This window comes from Podarcis erhardii, assembly GCF_964252035.2.
Source record: "Podarcis erhardii genome assembly, chromosome: 13".
Classification (NCBI taxonomy): domain Eukaryota; kingdom Metazoa; phylum Chordata; class Lepidosauria; order Squamata; family Lacertidae; genus Podarcis; species Podarcis erhardii.
Window position 1 is genome coordinate 4,820,307 of NC_138502.1, and position 25,392 is coordinate 4,845,698.

The window sequence follows — 25,392 nt, forward strand, 5'->3', positions numbered from 1 at the left end:
CTCCTGGATTGGGATCAGCCGGGAAACAGAAAATTTCTGCCCTCAGACATCCCTTCCTATTATGTACATTTTCGCTATGCCTCTGTATAGTGGCATTCGCAGGAGTGGCTTAATTCTGATCCCGCATTTGTAAGAAATCGGTACTTTAGTGTGGCAGCACCTTATGCATCAGAACTCCCTGCCGATTGACACTAGGGTGCGGCCTTCCCTGTGCTCTTTCCCGGTTCCTGCTTAGAATCATTTTTGTTTAGACAAGCCTACTCACTTACGGAGCACGTTAATTGGGGTTTTTTTGTTTTTAGCTTACAGCTGATTTTAATTAATAGTAGGATTTTTTAAAATAAAAAATAGCTGTTTTAAATTCTTTATGACTGATAATTTTATGGTTTTATTGTTTTTGCAAACTGCTGCGAGGTGTTTTATTTTTTTTAATCAAGCAGTGCATAACTTTTTTAAAATGAAACAAATACCGTATTTTTCCATGTATAAGACTAGGTCCCCCCCCCCCTCAAAAATAATGTACAAAATTTGGGGGCATCTTATACACGGATAAATCTCCCTCATTTTCTTAAACTGGACTCCCCAAACCGGAGTCTTATACATGGGGGCGTCTTATAGACAGGAAAATACAGTAACTTCTCAGCGATCGAGTCGCCTTATTGGGAGGCAGAGGCATCGGGGCATCCAATCTGGGGCCCTGACCTCACCGACACCTTGGCAGTGATGCCACCTCTGTTGCTGCAGCTCTTCCCTGCCCGGTGAGCTGCTCCTGGGCTTTCTAGAACATTCTGAGCAGAGACCAACATTCACCGTATAATCCTAATGTTTTTACCACTGCCTCAGGAGTGGTGTGGGGCAATGGATTTATGGTGTGACCTGCAACAGAAGCTTGGGGTGCCAAGCATGAACCGGAGTCGGGAGATGATTTCTTAGCTGGGGGAGATGGTAGCAGTGCCACGGGCACTGGGTTGTGGCGCAGGACCTCAGAAAGGAAGGAGCACCTAGGAAGGTCCTCTTTCCCCACAACTCTGGTCGGCCACTCTTGCCTCTGGTGTGGGGGCATGAACTTTCCGTCCATAGAAGATTCCAGAAAGCATGGGGACCAGCATGCTGTGGGATTTCTTAGGATGGTTCAGAAATTGGGGGTGGGGGCTACGAGGTCTAGAAAGAGTTGCTGCCTATGCCTCAGGCTATGAAGGCCGATGGAGCCGTTTTCTGAGGTCATATTTCGGCAGGTCCTCCTATTTCTCCCTGGAGGCCAGCAGCCCTAGATAAAAAAAAACCCCACGGCGTATTTGTTTCACAGAACACCAGCCTCATCAACCAGAAAAAGAAGATGGAGTCCGACCTGTCCCAGCTGCAGACGGAGGTGGAGGAGGCAATTCAGGAGTGCAGGAACGCTGAAGAGAAGGCCAAGAAGGCCATCACGGATGTGAGTGGAATGAGAGATGCGTTCTTCTTCTTCTCCACGGAAGCAGTGGCTCCCACCTGGAAGGGTTCCTTATGAACATGGAAACCTGCCTCAAACCATTGGTCCATTGAGCTCAGTGTTGTCTACACTGACCGGCAGGGTTTAGACAGATGAGAAGCATTTGCTACTAAGGTTATTTAGGAGGAGCTGCCTCAGCTGCACACTACAACACGGGTGGGCGACCTGCGGCCCTGACCTCATTATGTGCGGCCCCCAACACCTCCCTAAAGTTGACCCATCTTCCCTTCTTTCCTGTTAACGTCCTCCTTGCTTTTCCTAGGTTCTTTCTACAGTGCTTCCCCCCTTACTGTGTAGTTTCAAAACAGCTGGAAGGCGCAGTGTTTTATTTGATTAAAATAACTTGATGGGATCTTTTTTTAAAAAAACCATTACCCGTTTTATACGGCAAAGGTTTATTTTGGCCCATCAGTCTGAGAACAAGCGTATAGGCTTCAGTCATCTGTGTGCACGCGTCTGCTGAAGCACACTAAAGTCAGAAAGGAATTTTGTTCATTTGCTGTAATTCTGCTGTATAGTTAATTATCTGAGAGTAGAAACATTTAACTCAGTGGCGCTTTGTTCTGAGTTGAATTTTCGCAGGACCAGGAATTCTAATCTGAGGTAGCCATGGTGAAAATGGAAGCAGAGCAGGTTTTTTTTCTTTTCTTTTCTGGATTAATAAACCAAAAACAAAACTATTTTCATTGCTGGCTCCACCCACCAGCAGCTCTGCCCACTGCCAGCATGTAGACCCTGAGGGTTTACTCCTGAAGGAATGCAGCCCTGACAGAAAAAAATGTTGCCCCCCTGCCCAGAACAATGTATTCTTCCCCCACCATGTTTAGTGAAGATAATGTGAGCATATCCCAGAATTCGCTTTTTCCTTTGATTTATTGAGAGGAGGAGGGAGCCATCCTATCTGTGGTGGAAAATGAGGAGAGGCCTGTTAGTCACATTGACGAGAATACAGTGGTACCTCAGTTTTCGAACGCAATCTGTTCTGGAAGACCGTTCGAGTTCTGAAACGTTTGAAAACAGAAAACTCAATAGCCGACAGCTAGGCCTCAGGATCTTACATTCAGTGGAAGCCGCATGGCATGTTTGAATTCCGAGCATAGCTGTCAACTTTTCCCTTTTATTGCGAGGAATCCTATTCGGAATAAGGGAATTTCCCTTTAAAAAAAGGAAAACATTGACAGCTATGCTTCTGAGGCGTGTTTGAAAACCGAAGTATTTACTTCTGGGTTTACGGCTTTCGTAAACCGAAATGTTCGTCAACGGAGATGTTCGAAAACCGAGGTACCACTGTAAGTGGTTCAGGGATATAAAGAGGAGTATGGGCTTCTGCCAAGAAGGCCATCACGGATGTGAGTACAAATCAGATCATGGAAAGGTGGGATCCACAACTGGCGACCCTTCACCAATTGCCTGTCCTCGCAAGTATTGACCCTCTAGCCATCTATCTTGTTCTGCTGGGATTTGCACAAGCCCAGTTAGGTTCAGGACCATAGACAGCTCCCAGTGGGCCCTGTTGGCTGAGCCATGAAAGATGATGTTGTCTCAGCAAAGGACCGCCAACACCTGAAGGCTGAAGGGTCAGGGGTTTGGTGTAGCAGCGCCTGTTTAAGAGAGGAGTATGGGCTCCTGTCCCCATCACCTCTTCCCCTCAGGATTTTTAAGGCCTGCATTGGGTTTGCCAGACTGAGGTAATTCTCTGCTTCCTCCAGGCGGCCATGATGGCGGAGGAGCTGAAGAAGGAGCAGGACACCAGCGCTCACCTGGAGAGGATGAAGAAGAACATGGAGCAGACCATCAAGGACCTGCAGCTGCGGCTGGACGAGGCTGAGCAGCTAGCCCTGAAGGGGGGCAAGAAGCAGCTGCAGAAGCTGGAGGCCCGAGTGCGGGAGCTGGAGAACGAGCTGGAGATGGAGCAGAAGCGCAACGCCGAGAACGTCAAGGGCATGCGCAAGTGCGAGAGGCGCATCAAGGAGCTCACCTACCAGGTGTGGGGGCTCAGAGACCTCCTTTCTATGCAGAACAGCATCTAGCTGAGCCAAGATCGAACATGGCTCAATCTAACTGCATTCCGAGCAAGTAGCCTCCAGAACACATTGTCAGCGCCATCTCGAACCCAGCTCAGCCTCTCCCCCACCCCGATTGCTAGTGGCTTTAGTCTGTAACCTGAAGCGTATGTAACCTGAAGCGTATGTAACCCGAGGTACCACTGTATATTGTATTTAATTAAGGGGTATCAGAGTTTTTAGGGGGCTAACCAGGCTGGGATAGCTGGGATAGCAGGCTTGTTGGTTTTTGAATGTCTGGTGTAGATTTTTTTCAATTTTGTTGTTCTGTATGGGACAATCACAATAAAGATTATCGTATCGTATCTGCCACCTGAGGCAAATGCTGATTGCTGCCTAATGGTAGGACCAGCTCTAGGACGCAGTGTGAGCAGGAACGAAAGTCATTTAGGAATGGTTGTATGGGGGAGGAATCAATTCTGGGTGAACCCAGCAGGGAAAGGAAGCTAAGAAGGCCTGACTTGTTCCGCTTTTTGAATAGTTTGGTAGCTGTCTAGGGCTGCTGGGTAAAGTTTGTTCCTTCTAATCCAGCCTCCGTGGACCATTTGCAGTCCTGCAAATACTACATGGGAGGTGGCAAAGCTGTCAACCCAGCGCAGTGTGTCAGTTTCCTTCTTCAGCTAAATAACCTGCCTGTTTCTCCTTTTGTTTCTTTTGTGCTGTAGACGGAGGAGGACCGGAAAAACCTCGTCCGTCTCCAAGATCTGGTGGATAAACTCCAGTTGAAAGTCAAGGCTTATAAGAGGCAGGCTGAAGAAGCGGTAAGCACCCAACCTGCGGGGCTAGCGTCCTTCAGCCCCGGGTCGTCATCCCCAGGCGGTGTTGGACTACAACTCCCATCAGCCCTAGCCAATTTAGGTCAGGGATGGATGGGAATCATAGAATCATAGAGTTGGAAGAGACCACAAGGGCCATCGAGTCCAACCCCCTGCCAAGCAGGAAACACCATCAGAGCACTCCTGACATATGGTTGACAAGCCTCTGCTTAAAGACCTCCAAAGAAGGAGACTCCACCACACTCCTTGGCAGCAAATTCCACTGTCGAACAGCTCTTACTGTCAGGAAGTTCCTCCTAATGTTTAGGTGGAATCTTCTTTCTTGTAGTTTGGAACCATTGCTCCGTGTCCGCTTCTCTGGAGCAGCAGAAAACAACCTTTCTCCCTCCTCTATGTGACATCCTTTTATAGATTTGAACATGGCTATCATATCACCCCTTAGCCTCCTCTTCTCCAGGCTAAACATGCCCAGCTCCCTTAGCCGTTCCTCATAAGGCATCGTTTCCAGGCCTTTGACCATTTTGGTTGCCCTCCTCTGGACACGTTCCAGTTTGTCCGTGTCCTTCTTGAACTGTGGTGCCCAGAACTGGACACAGTACTCCAGGTGAGGTCTGACCAGAGCAGAATACAGTGGCACTATTACTTCCCTTGATCTAGATGCTATACTCCTATTGATGCAGCCCAGAATTGCATTGGCTTTTTTAGCTGCCGCATCACACTGTTGGCTCATGTCAAGTTTGTGGTCAACCAAGACTCCTAGATCCTTTTCACATGTACTGCTCTCAAGCCAGGTGTCACCCATCTTGTATTTGTGCCTCTCATTTTTTTGCCCAAAATGAGTCAAATGTAGTCAAAGCAACACCTGGGGGACCCAAGGCTGAGGAACACTCGCCGAGGCTCCCTCTGCCTCCTTGACACCTGGGAGAACTCATCACGACCTGCCTCCTACGTGGCCCACCTAGGAACACAGAAAACTGTCTTATACTGGTACTGAGATCAGTAATGCCTGCAATTTCTGGCAGCAGCTCTCAAGGGTTTCAGACAAGCGTCTCTGCCAGCCCACCCAGAGATGCTGAGGAGCACAAGAAAGGTGCTCTAACCACTAAGCTCTGCATCCACTCCTCGCTTCTCCATTCCCCGTCATTATTCCCATTTACGCGCCTCAATAAATGGACCTGCAGGTGAGCATTTTGCGGTCACTGTGGGCGACCGCGGAGAGCACTTCCATCTTCCCCAGATTCCCCCCTCGCGCTACACGCACTCAGAAGTATTATCTTATTTCTTGTTTACGCCTCTCCCCACCCCGTCCCCGCCGACAGGGCAGCCGAACGGGAAAAAAATGACAACAGAAGCAAATGAAAATCCAATATCCAATTCCATTAGAATCAGAACTTGTAAGCGGCGTAAAATCAAATAAAACCACATGTCAGCAGGATGTAAAATGACAAGATTAAAAACAGCCAGACTGTTAAAATCAACCGTCACCTGCTTTAACGCCTGCTGGGGGGAAGAAAAGAAAAAAAAGGAAAGAGGTTTTTGTTTTGTTTCTGTTAGTCAGGACAAAGGTGGTTTTTAACAATCTTTCCAGAGGAGGAAATCCCATTCTAGGGGCGCCCATGCCGATAAGGCCCTGCTCCCCGTTTGAGGTCTGTCTCAAAGTTCTGACAGAAAGAAGGAGCAAGGCTCATCTAAAGGTCTTTACTGTAGGGCCAGGGTGGGCAACATTTTTATTTCCCTGTTGAGGGCTGAATTCCCTTGAGGATAATGCGTCAGGGCTGCACTTTGGCAGTGGGCGGGGCTATGACAACAGTGGGCGGGGCTGGAGAAAAATGGGGCGGGGCCTCCCCTTCCATCCCTTTTCCTCCCTCTTCCTCCTCATCCAGCAACCTGCAGTTTCTCCCCACTGGCGATCCCAGCAGCTAGCAATACTGCCTTTGACAGCGAAGGCAGAACCTAAGCCTTTCGTCTCCGGTAGACGCAGACAGCCTTACCCTCCGTGAATTTTCCAGTTCTCTTCTAAAGCCATCCAAGTTGGTGGCCGCCGCTAACCCCTTGTGGCAGGGAGTTCCGCAGTCTGCACCGTGCGAAGAAGTTTCTTTCGTTTTGTCTCGGATCTCCCAACATTCGACTTCGTTCGCTGCCCCCTGGTAGGACGAACTGGCTTTAATACACCACCCCATTGTGATTTCACCCCATCTCTTTCTCTCCCCCCCCCAACCCCAATGCAGGAGGAACAGGCCAACAGCAACCTGGCCAAATTCCGGAAGGTTCAGCACGAGCTGGATGAGGCCGAGGAGCGGGCGGACATCGCCGAGTCCCAGGTCAACAAGCTGAGGGCCAAGAGCCGTGATATCGGGGCAAAGGTGAGAAACCTCTGGTGCGTTCTCTCTCCTCGCCAACTCCTTTAATTTTGGTTTCCCCCCCTCCCACCCGCCTGATATCTGCATTTCTCCGCTGACTCCTTCCTCTCTCCCTGTCCCCTTGCAGAAAGGTCTGAACGAGGAGTAACTCCTTTTGAAGATCAGACGCCCCCCATCCTCGAATCACACGTGTACCCCCAGCTCCACACCTGAAAGGAGTGGAGGACGCTTAACCCACCCCCCCCGCTCTGTATATCAGCACGGCCCCCGAAATGTAGAATAAAGGCTATCAAACAGCTATTGCGTTCCGTGTGTCTCCGTACGTGTCAAGGGCTATTTGCCAGAGTGGTATATGATATAAAGGCTTGCAGGGTACAGTGGTACCTTGGGTTACATACGCTTCAGGTTACAGACTCCACTAACCCAAAAATAGTACCTCGGGTTAAGAATTTTGCTTCAGGATGAGAACAGAAATCGTTCTCCGGCGGCGCAGCGACAGCGGGAGGCCCCATTAGCTTAAGTGGTGCTTCAGGTTAAGAACAGTTTCAGGTTAAGAACGGACCTCCGGAACGAATTAAGTACTTAACCCGAGGTACCACTGTACATGCGAATGAATGCCAGTTGCTGGAGGCAAGCCAAGAGAGGAGGCGTTTTGCTAAATCACTATGCTAGAGTAAGAGGAGCCTTTCGGTCTGGTGCTGCAGGATCACTTAAATGAAACCGAACTGGGAGCTGCAATAAAATGTTGCAGCATGAAGTGCTCCAGCTCTGTCCTCCAACCAGCTGAGCTCCCCCCCCCCCCCCGGAAACACCATTCCATTCCCTCTTTAGTAGTTTCCCCCCTCCCATAAAGATTTTCTGTTGCCCTTTTGCAAATTAGCGGTTCCCCCTAAACATGATGATACTGCCTGGGTTTTTTTGTGTGTGTGTGGTTTTGTTTGGGCTTCAGAAACAATGGCACTCATAGCCTGAACATCAGAATTATAAGGAATAATGATGATTTTACTAAGCATTTAGTGGCACGAAAGGTGCCTTGTGCTTAATAATAATAATAATAATAATAATTTTTTAAAAAAATAATTGTACCCCGCTCATCTGGCTGGGTTTCCCCTTAGTACAAGGGGGTGAAAATCTGTGCTCTGAGGAAAAGACAAAATCTCTGGGCTCATCCAGGCGACCTGTTTATACCCCATTCCTCCTGTTCTTTTCTTGCACAAAGCTTACACAGCTGTCAGGCTATTCCCGGTCTTTACTGAGTGTTGCTTCTGATCTGTTTGTGGGGTATGTATATGTATTCCCATCCGTCATTCGTTCGCCCCACACTTTCCAACGTATGTTCCCATCACTGCAAGAAGCCCTTTCCCTTTTTAAGAGGATTTGTGGCACTAGGGGGACAGAGCCCTTAAATCCATCATAATTGTGCAAACCCGAGTTTCCGGATATGTGTCTGAATCTCTCCATGCAAAATGCAATCTGGAGACGCCCTCTCTGTTGCAGCCCTGGTCCTCTCAGGACAGCACCCTTGACCAAACCCTTCTCCCTGGGCGAGCCTACCTCTCCACTGATGCAGAAGCACAAAATTCACAGTAAAAGGCAAAGTTCCCTATTGTCCAAAGTATCCAGAGTTGGCGTTTTGCCCAGTTTTCTGGCAGTATCTCAAGCCCCTTCCTGAACAACGGCTGCCACCTTGTGGCTTTCACCTGTTATTGGCTAATTGGGCCTAATCTCTTTCCTTGTAAGGAAGAGAGATTTGCTAAAACGATGCTTTTGAATTATGGTGCTGGAGGAGACTCTTGAGAGTCCCATGGACTGCAAGAAGATCAAACCTCTCCATTCTGAAGGAAATCAGCCCTGAGTTCTCACTGGAAGGACAGATTCTGAAGCTGAGGCACCAAGACTTTGGCCACCTCATGAGAATAGAAGAAGACTCCCTGGAAAAGACCCTGATGTTGGGAAAGATGGAGGGCACAAGGAGAAGGGGACGACAGAGGACGAGATGGTTGGATAGTGTTCTCGAAGCTACCAGCATGAGTCTGACCAAACTGCGGGAGGCAGTGGAAGACAGGAGTGCCTGGCGTGCTCTGGTCCATGGGGTCACGAAGAGTCGGACATGGCTAAACGACTAAACAACAGCAACAGGGTCACAATCACACCATACAGAATTCCGGGAGCTGTAGTTTGTTAAAGGAGCTGAGAGTTGTTGGGGGCCCCCTCTTCCCCTCCTAGAGCTACAATTAGCAAAGTGGTTTAACGATAAAGCACTCTGGGAACTGTAGCTCTGTGAGGTGAATGAGGGGTCACCAAGCAGCTCTCAGCACCCTTAACAAACTACAGTTCCCAGAATTATTGGGGCGGGGAGAGCCACGACAGTTTAAAGTGGTATCATAGCACTTTAAATGTGTAGCACGAATGTGGCCTGAATTCTACTCAGAGTTAGACCCATTGGAATCAACAGACTTTAGTCACATTCATTCTTTTTAGTGGATTTATTCAGTGGGACGCTAATATTGGTTATAACCCTGACTGAGGCTCAGCTTTCGATTAAATTTGTGTGTTGTGTGTCACTAAAAAGTCCTGAATTGATTTACAGTGGTACCTTGGGTTACATACACTTCAGGTTACAGACGCTTCAGGTTACAGACGCTTCAGGTTACAGACTCCACTAACCCAGAAATAATACCTCGGGTTAAGAACTTGGCTTCAGGATGAGAACAGAAATCGTGCTCCGGCGGCACGGCAGCAGCAGCAGGAGGCCCCATTAGCTAAAGTGGTGCTTCAGGTTAAGAACAGTTTCAGGTTAAGAACGGACCTCCAGAACGAATTAAGTACTAAACCCGAGGTACCACTGTACAAGCAAGTCAAAAAGAATAATGCAGAAATTAAAAAAGATCTAACAGTATAATTGTGGCAGCCCCTAAATTTGTGGAATTCCCTCCTCTAAGTGGTGTGTTTTGCATCATTATGTAGTCTCCCTCACATGTTGAAAGCCCACATCCTTACTCTCCCTGGACTTGGATATCTAAGATTTAGATTTTCTTTGCAATTGTTTTAAGCTCTGGACTGTAACTCTGGGACCTTAAAGCAAAAGGTGGGTAAGAAATCAGATAACTGATAATTTCAGGTGCACTATTTGAATGTCTACAGCAGGCGTCGGCAAGGCTTACCGGGCATGGGCCAGATCACTCCCGCGGAGAACTTCTGTGGGTCGGACTGGTGAAGCGCGACGCCAGAAATCACGTCTGCACATGCCCAGACGCTGAAAATCACTTCTGCGCATGCCCAGACACCAAAAATCGCTTCTGAGCAGCAGTGATTTCCGGTGTCTGGGCAAGCGCAGAAGCGATTTCTGGAGCCCCAGAAGAGAGTCCCCGCGTTGTACTGTGCCAGTTTAGCGCAGTGCGCGGGGACTCGCCAAGAAGGCGCCTCAGTTTGGGGGCAGCTCATGGGCTGCTTCTGGCCCATGGGCCTTAGGTTGCCAACCTCTGGTCTAGAGCAGGGCACCCCGTTTGGCCCACAAGGCATTTCCCCCCAAATTACACCCACCCACCAGCTGATGTCAGCTGAGGACAGGGTGAAATTGCGCAGGAAACAGGCTGGCTCAGACAAGGCAGCAGACATTATTATTATTTTAAAAATTGTGTACTGCTCTTCATCTAGGGTCACAGAGCGGTTCATGTCATAATAATAGAAAATGAGAATGCAAAGTACATAATAAAACAGAAACAATCTGCAAGCACAATTAAACGGCCATAGAATGTTAATCAGTCAAAGGTCTGGTTAGAGAGAAAAGTTTACGCCTGGCGCCTAAAGATATGTAATGAAGACGCCAGATGAGCCCCCCTGGGGACAGTCAAAAGCGAAACTAAACTCTGCAAAAGTCCCTGTCCTGGTCTTATGGGGATACCTGGTGCATTGGTCCTCAGCATCCCAAGCATCACAGATTTAATCCCTACTTGTCAGCTGATTAACGGGGGTTAAATCCTGCTCAGCCCAGCATTCCTCTTTGAGCTAGGGAGGCTCATGCAGGAGCCTGGCAGGGCTGCCAGGAAGCCCTTTGGCAAAAGCACTTCCAAGCAGTTTGGCATTCCTGATTGAGCCTCCGAAAACAGCAGCTGTGGAGCTTTGCGAGAGCCCTTTGCAAAAGCGCTTTCAAGCAGCCCGGCGTTCCTCTCTGAGCCTCGGTTCTCAGAGCTTCAGGCGGGAGCAGTGGGTGAATGAGTTCTGCAGCCAAGCGACACCCAGAGACCCGCAAGTGCCCACCCCAGCTATAAACCTGCACCTGTGATTCCTGCGGTGCTTTGCCCCCAAGTCACAGCCCTTTGTGCAGAAAGCCTGTAAGTCCCATGCTGTATCCAAAGCGCAGATAAATAATAGATCGGTGCCAGCCTTGTGACAGCAGGAATAGCCTTTCGCCAAATCACAGAGGTGGAAGGGTCTCAAAGGCCATTTAGCCTAGCCTTGTTGGCCAACACAGGAAATCCTCTGCAAGGCACACTTTCTGCTTAAAAAACTCAGTGAAGAAGAACACCACCTTCCAACACAGTCTGGGTGGAGAGGGACATTTATGTGCATTTCTGTTCTCCAATATGCACCAGTTTCAGATACATCCATGCCATACATTTAAAGCACACAGCTTCCCCCCACCCAAGAATCCTGGGAACTATAGTTTGTTGAGGATGCTGGGAATTGGAGCTCTGTGAGGGGTGGACTACAGTTCTCTCTCGCCACAGTCATAATGGATGTTGACCTTTCATACATTGCCGAACTACAACTCCCATCAGCCCCAGCAAGAATGGCCAATGGCCAGGGTTGATGGGAGTTGTAGTTCAGGAATACCTGAAAGGCCAAATGTTCCCCACCTTTAGTGGGTTGATTGTACCACTTGTAATCAGCTTAGTCAGTGAAATCTGCACGTATTCACAGCAGAATGAACACAGAAGTCCCCCCCCCCCGCTTCTCTCACCATAGCTGAACTTGCTGTAAAGTTTGGTGGCAGTGGTGATAAAGCTGTTGCTTCACACACACACACACACACCCCACAGAATTAACTTGCGGAACTGCCTGCCACATGAAGCTGGTGGTGGGTGCTAGTGAGGCACCTAACCATAAGCCTGCATTTTTATCAAAGCTTCTATATATTTCAATCAAGGCTTGTATTTAAAAATGAGCTTAAAAAGGATTTTCAAATGTTTCATGCCAGGCAGAGAAAACCTTGGCCATTCTCCTAAGACAAGAGGGCCCCATTGATTTATAGTAGAAAAACAATTCTCAAAGTCATAAAAAGGGGGAATTACATATGCTGCCCCAAGGCTGAAAAAACACCATTAGGAATGGGGTAAGATAATACTAATGTGCCTCCCAGTAAAATGAGCCAGATCTTCTTTCTAAGGTTCAAAGGCCAGGAGCAAATGGGGAAAAACATTTAGCTAGAAGAAAGAGAGCATTTTTGGGGAAGTCTTTTTCTAAAGCCATTCTTTCTTAAACTGAGAGAGTTAAAAAGGTTAAAATGTGTTAAATGTTGGAAAGGCAACTGGCTTGGCAGAAGAAGCAGCTTCTTCCTATTTTATTTTGAGGCTAGGAAAGGAGGGGGAAAGGGGGAGGTGCAAACTGAAGAGGCTTCTTTTAAAAGCTGTGTTTTACTGAGTTTCTTCCTTTTTACTTTGAAAAGCTTTATTCTTTTAAGAGGCTACCTATGATAAATGTATGAAATATATTAGCTTAAATATATTGGCTTAAATGTAATTATGCAAAGGATTTAAGAAATGCTAGATTCTTATTTCATAGAGTCATATTGCAATAGGAGACCAGAGGGGCAAATGAGCCTAGCCCCCCTGCCAGACAGAAGACGCCATCCAAGCAGTCTTGATATATAGTTGTCAGGCATTTGTTTAGAAACCTTAAATGAAGGAAATCTTTCAATGTTGATGTGAAACTCAAGATCCTTGACATCTGTTGAACATAAAAATGTAAGATTAAACATTTGTTTTAGAAGGCAATAGGGCAAGAAGGGCAAGAGGTGAGCTGGTAATTAAGATTCCATGTAAGATATATTATTACTTATTTGTCATTTATATATAGCTCTTTGTCTCCCTTATAAGGGCAAGGAAATGGGTGTATCTTTTGTGGGTGTATCTTTTGTGATTGGTTCTAGCAAACAGCCAATAGGAATTTCAACCAGGCTGATTGGACAGAGGCAGCCACAGGAGGAGCAAAGGGGGCTGGATTAAGGGAATATAAGTGCTGGCCAGAATGGCAGGAGGCCAGGCCAGAGCTTGGTAACCACGTACCACTGAGCCTCTTATTTATTTGTCTGACAAATAAATTACTATTTTAATTTCTCTATTGCTGCGTTGAATATTTCATTCCAGCTAAGCGTTAACCACAAGCAGGGTGCTACACTAGCATGGGTGTCTTTTGAAGGGGATTAGGCAAATTCATGGACTACAGGTGTGCTGATGGCTGTTATCCATGATAGCTAGCTAGATGAACTTCCATGTTTAGACGCAGTGTACCTCTGAATTTATAGGGACGCGGGTGGAGCTGTGGGTTAAACCACAGAGCGTAGGGCTTGCCGATCAGAAGGTCGGTGGTTCAAATCCCTGCATTGGGTGAGCTCCCATTGCTCGGTCCCTGCTCCTGCCAACCTAGCAGTTCGAAAGCACGTCAAAATGCAAGTAGATAAGTAGGTACTGCTCCGGCGGGAAGGTAAATGGCGTTTCCGTGCACTGCTCTGGTTCGCCAGAAGCGGCTTAGTCATGCTGGCCACATGACCTGGAAGCTGTACACTGGCTCCCTCGGCCAATAAAGCGAGATGAGCACCGCAACCCCAGAGTCGGTCACGACTGGACCCAATGGTCAGGGGTCCCTTTTTACCTCTGAATTTCAGTTTCAGGGGTGCAACAGCAGGGGAGGACCCCGCTTGTGTGCCTCCTGGAGGCATCCAATCTGCCCCAGTGAAAAGAAAAACGCGACCTTTGATCTAGCAGGACCCTGATATGAACAAAAAACAGGCACCCTCTTAGAAGAGACATAATGTTAAGACAGGCACTGCTATTCACAGCTCCTTCAAACATTTGCATTCAAAACAATTCACACTTTTCTTTTTAAAACAATCAGATGCTAAGCTTGTCAAGTATCATAGCTATCTGTACTTTGCGACATTTGTATCTACGGTATATATTTTTGTTTGTGCTGAGAACTGAAACCATGAAAATAGAAATAAAAGACAGCTGCTTGGTTAATCCAGGGCATTCCCCCCCTTTAATTGATCCAAATGACAATCAATCAATCAATCAATCAATCAGATAGAAGGAATAAACTGAATAATGGAATAAGATAGCCTCACCAATTGTCTGGGAAAGTCCTGATTTGGGGAGAGTCAGGAGAGAGAACTGGAGGTTTTCCCCTAATGTAAATGAGACTCGCCACCCTGTTTCACACCCAGCAGAAAATTCCCATCGAAAAATTTGTTGGGGATGCAAAAGGAAAGGCGAGGGGGTGTCAGGTGCTGAACAAAAGGCAGATTAAAATATGCATATGTGCAAATGAGATTAGGCCAGGCTGGTAGGTGCCTAAAAGGGATCAGAGGCATTAAGCCCAATATTCAGGGAGATTAGAAGAGATGAAAGCACGCAGATGTATAGATTAGGCTGTCTTATGCCGGATCCCTTGATTAAACTGATTAAAATAGGTCAGCACTATTAAAATAGACTTGGGAGGATTAGAAGGGGGCTATTGATAGATATTGTTTTTAACAACAACAACAAAAAAATACCCACGACGAGGCCATTCCTGGGCAAGTCGATCTGACTTCCTGCCTGAAACAGCTGGGAAAATTGCACTGAAACATTCCTCTCTGGGAAAATGCCCAGGCAGTTCCTCACATCCTGGAGCAGCTCTGTTTCTGCAAGGGAGAAGGGGTGCCTTTGGGCTCTTCGCTCCGAGAAAGAAAATGGAGAGCAAAGTGCTCCGCGCAGCTCGAGCGAGCGAGCCAAGCTACACATAAAGGCGGGGTGCATTTTCCAGGGGGTATCTGATTAGATCCCAGCCTTGCAAAGCGGCTCGGGGAAGGGCGGTGTGAGAAGGACGCCATACGCCCTTAAATCGCAGCCTTGGCCCCTACCCCAAAACAACCCCCTCTCACGAACAGGTGCCCCACCTGTTCCACTTCTATTAGCTGAGATTCCTGCATTGCTGGGGGTGGGACTGGATGACCCTCAGGGTCCCTTCGGACTCAATGATTCCATTCATGTCATTCAGAGCCCGCAATATTCCAGGCTGCCTGGGACTCTGCGACAAGGAGAAGTACCATATTTTTTGCTCTATAAGACGCACTAGACCACAAGACGCACCTAGTTTTTGGAGGAGGAAAACAAGGAAAAAAATATTCTGAATCTCAGAAGCCAGAACAGCAAGAGGGATTGCTGCGCAGTGAAATCCCTCTTGCTGTTCTGGCTTCTGGGATAGCTGCGCAGCCTGCATTCGCTCCTTAAGACGCACACACATTTCCCCTTACTTTTTAGGAGGGGAAAAGTGAGTCGTATAGAGCAAAAAATAAGGTATTTCATTTCCCAGCTCCATGTCAAGAGGCAGGGCAACCCTGAGCTCGATATCGTCAATAATAAACACAAAAGAGGCCTCCAACATATTCACAGCTGGCTTAGGCCTGTAAGCTCTGTGGTGGGATATCTGCCTTGCGCAGCGAAAGGCCCCGATGGCACCTCCTGGTAGGTCTGGGTGATTTCCCGGCCTGAAACCCTCGCAAGCGGCTGCCAGCCAGTGTAAGCAGTGCTGAGCTAGATGGACTCTGCATAAGGCAGTTTCCTATTGATGAACTTCCTTGTGGCGGGGGGGGCGGGACCTGGCTGACCTTAGCCTTGGTGAAGACCTGATGTTTTCATCCCCCATAAAGTTTTTGATTTGAGTTTCCATTGAAATGAGGCTGTATTTTAGTGTTTTAATGTATTTTAATCTTGTTTTAAAGTTGTATTTTAATCAATTTATTTTTATATCGGGTGTTAGCCATTCTGAGCCCGGTGTAGGCTGGGGAGGGCGGGGTATAAATAAATATTATTATTATTTTTTATTATTACTGTATTGACCTCTTTTGGGAGCAGGATGCTAGGCTAGAGGGACATTTGGTCTGAACCTGCTCTTCTTGCATATTATTTCTTAGCAATCTGCCAGTTCCATTGCTAAGAGAAGGGACCACAGACGGGCTTAATTCATACGGTGGATCCTCAATAACGTTCTGGTTCCCGGAGGTTGGGATTAACTCCTGGACTTACCTCAGCCATCCAAGCAGTGTCTGTCGTACTCCTTCAGGGTGCTGTGGGGATGCAGGCGGTTCGTTGGTCTTGCCGAACGGCTGTGTGTCCTAGTTTTCCCTCACCAATGCTGCCATCTTTACCTCCACCTGCCAAAAGTCAACAATGAGGGACAGGCCTTTTCCTGCTTCCTCCACCCTCTCAGGTTGCAGGGGGTTGAACTAGATGACTCCAACTCTATGACTGTTGTTATGGGACTTATGGTCTCTGTGTGTGGTTTGGGAGCTGAACGGTCAGGGAAAAAACAGTGCTGTCCAGGGTTGTAAAGACTGCGGAGAGAATAATTGGGTGCGCTCTTCCCACCTTGGATCAAATCTATGCTTCCAGGTGCCATAAGAAAGCTGGAGAGATAGCGCAGGACAGTGCGCACCCCGGAAATGATCTCTTTCAGCTTCTGCCTTCTGGAAGAAGGGACAGGGTTATAAAGACTAGGACTAGCCGCCTGAGAAACAGTTTCTATCTGAATGCGATTTTGGTTTTAAACACATTGTAAGGAGCCTAGGAGGGTGCGGGTGGCGCTGTGGGTTAAACCACAGAGCCTAGGACTTGCCGATCAGAAGGTCGGCGGTTTGAATCCCCGCGATGGGGTGAGCTCCTGTTGCTCGGTCCCAGCTCCTGCCAACCTAGCAGTTTGAAAGCACATCAAAGTGCAAGTAGATAAATAGGCACCACTCCAGCGGGAAGGTAAACGGCGTTTCTGTGCACTGTTCTGGTTCACCAGAAGCGGCTTAGTCATGCTGGCCACATGACCCGGAAGCTGTATGTCGGCTCCCTCGGCCAGTAAAGCGAGATGAGCGCCGCAACCAACCCAGAGTTGGCCACGACTGGACCTAATGGTCAGGGGTCCCAATACCTTTAAGGAGCCTAGGACTTGCCGATCATTAGGTCGGCGGTTCAAATCTCTGTGACGGGGTGAGCTCCCGTTGCTCGGTCCCTGCTCCTGCCAACCTAGCAGTTCAAAAGCACGCCAGTGCAAGTAGATAAATAGGTACCACTGTGGCAGGAAGGTAAACGGCATTTCCGTGCACTGCTCTGGTTCGCCAGAAGTGACTTAGTCATGTTCGCCACATGACCCGGAAGCTGTACGCCGGCTCCCTCGGCCAATAAAGCGAGATGAGCGCCGCAACCCCAGAGTCGGCCACGACTGGACCCAAGGGTCAGGGGTCCGTTTACCTTTACCTTTAAGGAGTCTGTATGGGAGTATATTGTATTTAAAAATGGGGTATCAGAGTTTTTAGGGGGCTCACCAGGTTGGGATAGCTGGGTTAGCAGGCTTGTTGGTTTTTGAATGTCTGATGTAGATTTTTCAATTTTGTTGTTCTGTATGAGGCAATGACAATAAAGATTATCGTATCATTGTATTGTATCGTACCCAGTGGGAGGGAGCTGTCGGGGAACTCCCTGTTCAAAACTGCCTCCAAACAGCTCCCCAGGAAGACACCTTGGTTATAAATGCAGACATCATTAACTTCAGGCAGAAAGATAACAGCCTAATCACAACACACGTTTAATGTCCACTTAAAAGTGCATTAAAACATTGATCAGCACCAACAGGATAATGAATCTGAATCTCCCAGCACCATCTCCTTAACCGGCGATGTTGCTCTTAAAGTGCCTATAGACAACTGGGAATGGAGCTATCTTCCTGGCCCGTGTGATAAACTGCTCTGTGTAGCTCCAAAGCTTGCCTCTTCTTGCAAGCTTCATATACCACCTCTTATTTCTCTCTGTGTCTCTCTCCCAAGCAAGCTGAGCATCTTGTAGAGAATGGAAAACAAAGGGAGCCCAAAATATTCCCTCTTTGCACCGAAATGCCTCTTTTCCCCAATAGAAAATCTCTACGCCATGGTCTAAGATGAATGCTGCTGAGTAAGTTCAATACAGATATATTGTCAAAAGAATTGGTCTTGTATATGGTCTCGGCAGCTCAAATAGTCATTGCAACTCAATGGAAAACAACCCAGAATCTTACCGCTCGCTCTGGAATATAGCAATAATGTAGAAAACTACTCATAATTTGAGATTTCGACAGGACACATTTTATATCATTTGGCATTCCTTTTATTACACATGCAGAGGAACCATCATTTTCAAGACAAACCTCATCACAAGCCCAGAAAAATTGGAACTACGCTTGACAATCAAATCATGCCGATATTCTTTACTTGCACTTTTTTCCAAATTTAACCCAGGCACAACTCATTCTACCCCTGCTTTATAGTTTTGCCTCTGCTTTATAGTTTTGCCTCTTTATAGTTTTGCCTTTATAGTTTTGCCTCTCATCTTTCGATTTACATCTCATCTTTCGATTTACGGTTTTGTATACGTTACAGAAGGAAATAAAAATACATTTGCAGAAAAGGAAATCTCTGCGCCTCCCCAGCCCAGCCCAAATGTACAGCTTGATACATTCCTAGTATGCAAAAGTACCTGGTGGTCTGAGGGCTCCAGAACTCAATATCCCGTTGCCTCTTCTTGCTTGGGATTAATCTGACAGGAGGAGGGGATGCTGCCCTGGCTGGCGAGGGGAGGGTCTTAGGTCGTGGGGAGGGAGGGGCAGGAGACAGCTGTGAGCTGGAAGAAAAGTGGGGAGCAGTGTACTTGTCAGTCCTCTGCCTATTAATCTGCACCAGCTCCGAACTGGTTCAGCCCCGTGGAAGCCCATGACTCCCATCTTGTTTTGTCAGTTTATTTATTTCTCTAAAAAAGACAGTACTTACTTTGCACATAAATAATAACCCATGCTCTGTACTTTTGCTTTTTATATATACATTTTTATTGGGGTTTTTTAACATATCATTTCCAACAATAATTTAACATAAATTCTTATCTCATACAATATTTTAGACTTCCGTCAACAACCTCTGAAGATTTTCTGTTCTTTATCACTTGTTCTGCATTTCTTTATTTCTCTATTACTTTTAATTATCTATTAACTAACAACTCTCTTCATAGTCTTTCTTGCAATATTTCGAGTAGTCCTCCTTACAGAACTTCTTGCAGTCCTACTAGCGTAATCTGTTAATTACAATTGCTTTTCAAATAGTTCAAATATTTACTCCAGTCTTCTAAGAATCTCTGGTCCCGCAGGTTTCGAATCCTTCCTGTTAATTTATCTAATTCTGCATAGTCCGTTAATTTCATCTGCCATTCTTCTTACGTCGGTAATTCTTCTTGCTTCCATTTTTGTGCAATAATAATATTCTTGCTGCTGTCATTGCATATAAAAACAACTTAAAACATGCTCTCCACTTTTGCAACAAAGATGGAGCGAGTTTTTTTTCTCCCGCTCCAGAGGCCAGGACTCGAACCAACGTCTTCAAATGGCAAGATTCTTCTTCAAAAGGAGATTCTGACTAAACATCAAGAAGAACTTTCGGGTGGCAAGAGCTGTTCAACCCTTGGGAAGTGTTGGACTCCCCTTCCTTATAGGTTTTTTTATTTTGTATATAATTTTTATTAAGTTTTCTGTTTTACAACTTAAGATACCTGTTTTACCTCCTTAAGATATCAGTGACTTCCTTTCTTCTCTTTCCATGGTTCATTTTACATATCATAAATCCCAGCATGTTTTACAAAAACCATACCATTCAGTATTCCATTATTGCATCCATCAAAACTGTTGAATTTATCTTAATGCTGCCGGTGTTTTCAGCTGTACACCATTATTTCCCATATATAAAATAAACGTTTTCCAATCTTCTTTAAACGTATGTTCTTCTTGTTCTCTCATTCTATATGTTAAGTCTGCGAGTTGCGCACATTCTGTCAACTTAAGTTGCCACTCTTCTTTCGTTGGGACCTCGCCCATTTTCCAATTTGGGGCTAACGAAACATGGGCCTCAGTAGTGGCATACATAAACAACCTTTTTTTTTTGACACCTGGGGTTTCAGTCTGAGTTATCCCAAAACAGATAGAACTCTGGTTGTTGTTTTTAAAGTAATTTAAAACCTTTTTTCCAATTCATTGTGGATCATTTCCCAATACAGTGGTGCCTCGCAAGACGAAATTAATTCGTTTCGTGAGTCTCTTCGTCTAGCGGTTTTTTCGTCTTGCGAAGTACGCCTATTAGCGGATTAGCGGACTAGCGCTATTAGCAGCTTAGCGGCTATTAGCGGATTAGAAAAAGGGGGAGGAAGGGGAAAAACTCGCAAGAACTCGCAAGACGTTTTCATCTTGCGAAGCAAGCCCATAGGGAAATTCATCTTGCGAAGCACCTCAAAAACGGAAAACTCTTTCGTCTAGCGAGTTTTTCGTCTTGCGAGGCATTCGTCTTGCGGGGCACCACTGTACTCTTTTACCCTTTTGCAAGTCCACCACATATGAAAGAACGTTCCTTCCACTTCTTTGCATCTCCAGCACTTACCCGATTCTGTCTCATACATCTTAGCAAGCCCATACCATCTGTGAATCATTTTCAGGGAGTTCTCCTTCAAAGAACAACATGCTGTAAACTTCAAGTCACTTTTCCAACGTTTCCCCCAGAGGTTAACCTTCCTTGGAGGTTTCTAAGCAGAGGCTGGGTGGCCATCTGCCGTGGGCGCTTTAGCCGAGATTCCTGAATTGCAGGGGGTTGCATTAGACCAGGGGGCAGCAAACTTACCACACCTCGGGCCGGTGTCTCCAGTGCCGATCGCACGGCGGGCTGGAGGGCGGGGGAGCGCGGGCCCATACGTGTGCACACACGCTATTTCCGGCGCACTTCTGGGTCGGAGGAGCACCGGAAATAGCTTGTGCGCATGTGCACGGGCCTCCTCTGACCTGGATGTGCACTGGAAATAACGCTTGCGTATGTGCAAATAACGCTTGCACATGCGCTCAAGCTATTTCCGGTGCTCCTCTGACCCGGAAGTGGGCAGCTGTGCAGCGCAGCGCTGGTGAGAGCAGGTGGTGGGGGTCGCCGCAGGCCAGATAAACGAGTCCCTTGGGCCTTATCCAGCCCACGGGCCTTAGTTTGGGGACCCTTGGATTAGATGACTCTCGGGTTCCCTTCCTAGTCTACAAGTCTATAAACAGAAAGTCGCTTACCTGCAGACAGAGTGCTTACCGGCTGGAAAGGGCTGCAAGGTGAAAAGTGTAGAGACACCCCCCCCCCATTTACAAAACTCATAACCTGAACTCGTGCCCACTTAGTTTCCCCCTTCCTAAGACATATTATTCTCTCTTCTTCCCATATATGTGTGACTCCATCAGGAACATGTTCTTAAGTGCCCTTTGCTATATCTTGCGGTGTCCTGGGCCCCAGGGCAACTGCCAGAGCTCTCTAGCTGGCAAGTCTGGCGCATTCAATACCTATAGTTGCAAAGTTTCAAAACGATTTGTGTTTGCCTCGCCCAGTCGTGCCACGATGTTCTCAGAGTCTTTGGGTCTAGCAGGTGCTCTAAATCTGAGAATTAAAACAAGGACAACCCAACCCCCCTCCCTTCTCCACTCCTCCCTCCGAAAGACAGTTGTCTCTCTCTCGCCCAGCCCCCTGCTGACCCTCGTCTCTTTGTGGGTTTGGGGCCTGGCTTAGAAGGCGTCAGGCAAGCTGATGCGAGGGATGAGAGGAAAACCAGAAGAGCCTGGCTGGATCAGAAACCCATGACCCATCGAGGCCAGGATCCCGTTCTCGCTGACTAGATTAAGGTTGCCAGACATCCCCGCTTCCCGGGGACAGTCCCCGGATTTACAAATCAGTCCCCTGACAAAATCCATCTATTTAGTAGGAAGTTGAAAAGTGTCCCTGGGTTCACTGAAAAAAATCTGGTAGCCTTAGACTAGATGCCTGCGGGAAACCCGCAAGCGGGACCCGGGCACAAGAGCATTTTAAAATTTTTTATTAAATTCGTATACCACCCTATACTGGGGCGCGGGCGGCGCTGTGGGTAAAATCTCAGCGCCTAGGACTTGCCGATCGTATGGTCGGCGGTTTGAATCCCTGCGGCGGGGTGAGCTCCCGTCTTTCGGTCCCAGCTCCTGCCCACCTAGCAGTTCGAAAGCACCCCTAAGTGCAAGCAGATAAATAGGTACCGCTTTATAGCGGGAAGGTAAACGGCGTTTCCGTGTGCTGCACTGGTGCTGGCTCGCCAGAGCAGCTTCGTCACGCTGGCCACGTGACCCGGAAGTGTCTCCGGACAGCGCTGGCCCCCGGCCTCTTAAGTGAGATGGGCGCACAACCCTAGAGTCGGACACGACTGGCCCGTACGGGCAGGGGTACCTTTACCTTTTTTACCACCCTATACGCGCAGGTCTCAGGGGTTCACAAGATAAAATCGCCAACAGCATAAAACGCATAATAAAAACAAGAACAAGAACAATCCAATAATCCCACACCTACCCAACACATTTTAAAAGGGTGTTGGTTGGATGTCAATCAGCCAAAGGACTGGTTAAAGAGGAACGTTTTTTGCCTGGCACCTAAAGGTATATAATTTTCACTTTCTGCGGTTTCCAGCAACTGGTATTCAGAAACATTGGTGCCTCTGACCATGGAGGCAAAAGCATAGCCGCTGACATGCCCTCCAACATTTCTCCAATGAATATAGGGACGTCCTATTTTTAATAATAATAATAATAATAATAATAATAATAATAATAATAGTGCCCCGCCTATCTGACTCAGTGGCCCTAGCCACTCCGGGTGGCTTCCAACATATATAAAAACATAATAAAACATTAGACTTTTTTTTAAAAAAAACCTTCCCTATACAGTGGGTGCTCGGGTTGCAAACGTGATCTGTGCGAGATGCACATTCGCAAACCACAGCATTCGCAAACCACAGCGGCACGTCTGCGCACACACAGGTTGCGATTTGGTCTTCTGCGCATGCGCGACCGCCAAAACCCGGAAGTAACCCGTTCCGCTACTTCCGGGTTTCGGCGCGTCCATAACCCAAAAAAACGCAACTTGAAGTGTCTGTAACCCAAGATATGACTTTACAGGTCTGCCTTCAGATGTCTTCTAAAAGTTGTCTAGTTACCGTACTTATCTCCTTGGCTTGGGGGGGTCACATAACTCCATACCCTCCAACATTCTCCGGTGAAAATAGGGATGTCCAAAGGAAAAGCGGGACATTCTGGGATCAACTGAGAAACCCAGACGGCTTCTTTAAATCTGGGGCAGTCCCTGGAAATTTGGAGGGTCTGGTAAAAGAGATCAGCAGAACTGGGATAAAGGTGGGGTGTTGGAGGGCCCAGGCCCAACCTGAGGAGCCCTGATGTATCTCATTTTTTTAAAAAAAATAATATTTATTAAAATTTCAATAAGAGAAAGGTTACAAAAATGGTAAAAAGAAAAAAGAAAAAATACAAATTCCAGAAAAAGTAAAAACAATTAAAAATAAATCCCTCTTTCTATATCTTACAATTCATTTACTTATTTTCATGACTTCCTCACACCTCCCTTTTTTGTATTCCAGTTCAGATAGTTAGTTCAGCAAATCCTTACCCTCTTTGTTTTATCTTAGTTCTTTATCTTCACATATTATAACTTTGTGTTTTCATCTAATATCAATCCATTTTTACATATTCCTATTTAACCTTATTACTAAAACCGCTTCGTTTCATTCCAACATCATTTTAACATTCAATAATTTTACAGTGTTTCTGTAAATAATCTTTAAATTTCTTCCAATCTTCTTCCACCAACTCTTCTCCCTGGTCTCGGATTCTGCCAGTCATTTCCGCCAATTCCATATAGTCCATTACTTTCATCTGCCATTCTTCCAAGGTGGGTAGATCTTGTGTCTTCCAATACTTTGCAATAAGTATTCTTGCTGCTGTTGTGGCATACGAGCCCTGATGTATCTCAATGCAGGCTGTGTGGGGTTATTTTTTTGTGGGGGGGGGGATACTTGTCAGGGCTTGAGGATGGTTGTGGGGCACGGCTAGAGCAGGAAGGGGCAAGTATGGGGCAACTGAGACTTCTGGTTCAGAGATAAGAGCTTGCCTCAGCCAAGCAAAGGAATGGAGTTCATGAGGTTGAGGGGCTGAGAGGAGGGGCCCGAGTTGTGGGTTTGGGGGCTCGGGACAGAAGGGGCCAGCAGAGATGGCTCGGTGAGAGCTAATTCCCCATAGCAGGGGATGGGACACAGTTTCGGCGGCAGTGAGGTCAACTCAACCCAAATTCTGTTGCAGATGACATTAGGCTTGGGTTGCGCAGATGCATCTCTGCACCAACACCCTCTTTGTCCGTGTGTGCCCCCCCTCCAAATCCCCGGAATCTCACACCTCTTCCTGGATAACAGTTGCACTCTTGTTTGGGTATCACCACTTTATACCAACTAAGTGGACATTATGTTCAGGGAACCGGGCCAGATTCAATTCCTCCAGCCTCTCTCCCGCAGATGCTTTTTCCCTAGCGCGGGAGGAGAGACAAAGGCCTCAAGATAATTAACTCTTCTCCCCCACCCCCACCCCCACCCCACTGCCGCCACCCACCCCATAAGCTATCCCCTTCTTCTTTTTGTCTCGATATAAAAAGACCAGGATTCCAGAAAGCAAGCCAAGGCTGGGAAGCTGTCAACAGCAGCTGGGTGTGAAGAGAAATATTTGCCAGAGACGAGGGAATGCAGCACTCCCAGATACTGACAGCGAGGATCCCAGCCTCCGACCCCTTGCTCCCCACATCCAACCCCCAACTGACGTGTGGCTCTCTCAGTTTCAAACCCCCCCAAACCCCCAAATATCCCACCCTAAAGAGACAGACGTCGGCAGACAGCTACGACTTAGCTAGAGCGACGTCCCTGCAAGGCAGAGAAGGTTACGACATTTGGGACTTTCCTTTCCTTTTTATGTTTTCATTTATACTTTTTCAAGTTTATACATTTCATTAGTTTTACAATCGATTTAACATTTCGCAGTTGCACTTCCTTACCCCTCTTCCTGAGGTTCCTTAATTTTTTTAAAATATTTCCTGCCTATCCAAATTCATTTAATTTGCTCCTTTAATTATCTACTTTCAACATATGCTTTTATGAATCTGTAGGTTATTACCATAACCCTGCCAATGTTTTTATCTGTTTACAACTTATCTGTAAATATTCAATAAACCATTTCCATTCTTTTATAAAAACGTTTGTTATTTTGATTTCTTATTCTTCCGGTAAGTTTCGCCATTTCCACATATTCCATAAGTTTTTGTATCCGTTCTTCCTTTGCTGGGACTTCTGCTTATTTCCATTTTGGGGCAAGTAGCATTTTTGCTGCTGTAGTAGCATACAGTACATGAATAAATTTCTATAGAATTTAGGTAGTTTTGTCCCTCTAATTTCCAAAAGAAAAGCTTCTGGGTTTGTTTTTGTCTGTGTTTTTTTTTTTTACAAAAGTTATTTTGGGCTTTCCTGTTGGAAAATGTTAGATGTTTTACTGTCTTAGATGTTTAATGTTAGATGTTT

At 46.8% G+C, this 25,392-nt stretch overlaps 1 protein-coding gene and 1 long non-coding RNA gene across 7 annotated transcripts in view; one reads left to right on the forward strand and one right to left on the reverse strand.

Annotated features, from left to right (window-relative positions):
• Positions 1-6,986, forward strand: part of LOC309326702 (myosin-7) — a 45,171-nt gene extending 38,185 nt beyond the window's left edge. For 2 of the 3 annotated variants that reach the window (XM_081835587.1, XM_081835588.1), the window contains exons 36-40: positions 1,307-1,432; positions 3,199-3,474; positions 4,218-4,313; positions 6,557-6,691; positions 6,816-6,986. In XM_081835587.1, coding sequence (XP_081691713.1) covers positions 1,307-1,432; positions 3,199-3,474; positions 4,218-4,313; positions 6,557-6,691; positions 6,816-6,836 — 654 coding nt within the window. In that variant the 3' untranslated portion in view covers positions 6,837-6,986. Of the gene's footprint in view, positions 1-1,306; positions 1,433-3,198; positions 3,475-4,217; positions 4,314-6,556; positions 6,706-6,815 lie in introns of all 3 variants that reach the window. The other variant, XM_081835589.1, reaches the window with a different exon arrangement.
• The window catches only part of LOC309326841, a 40,361-nt gene continuing 16,410 nt past the window's right edge, over positions 1,442-25,392 (reverse strand). For 2 of the 4 annotated variants that reach the window (XR_014150378.1, XR_014150379.1), the window contains 2 exons: positions 15,976-16,103; positions 5,179-6,472 (listed from right to left, as the gene is read on the reverse strand). This is a non-coding gene — a long non-coding RNA (uncharacterized lncRNA). Of the gene's footprint in view, positions 2,137-5,178; positions 6,473-15,971; positions 16,104-18,323; positions 18,589-25,392 lie in introns of those variants that run through there. The other 2 variants (XR_014150377.1, XR_014150380.1) reach the window with 2 other exon arrangements.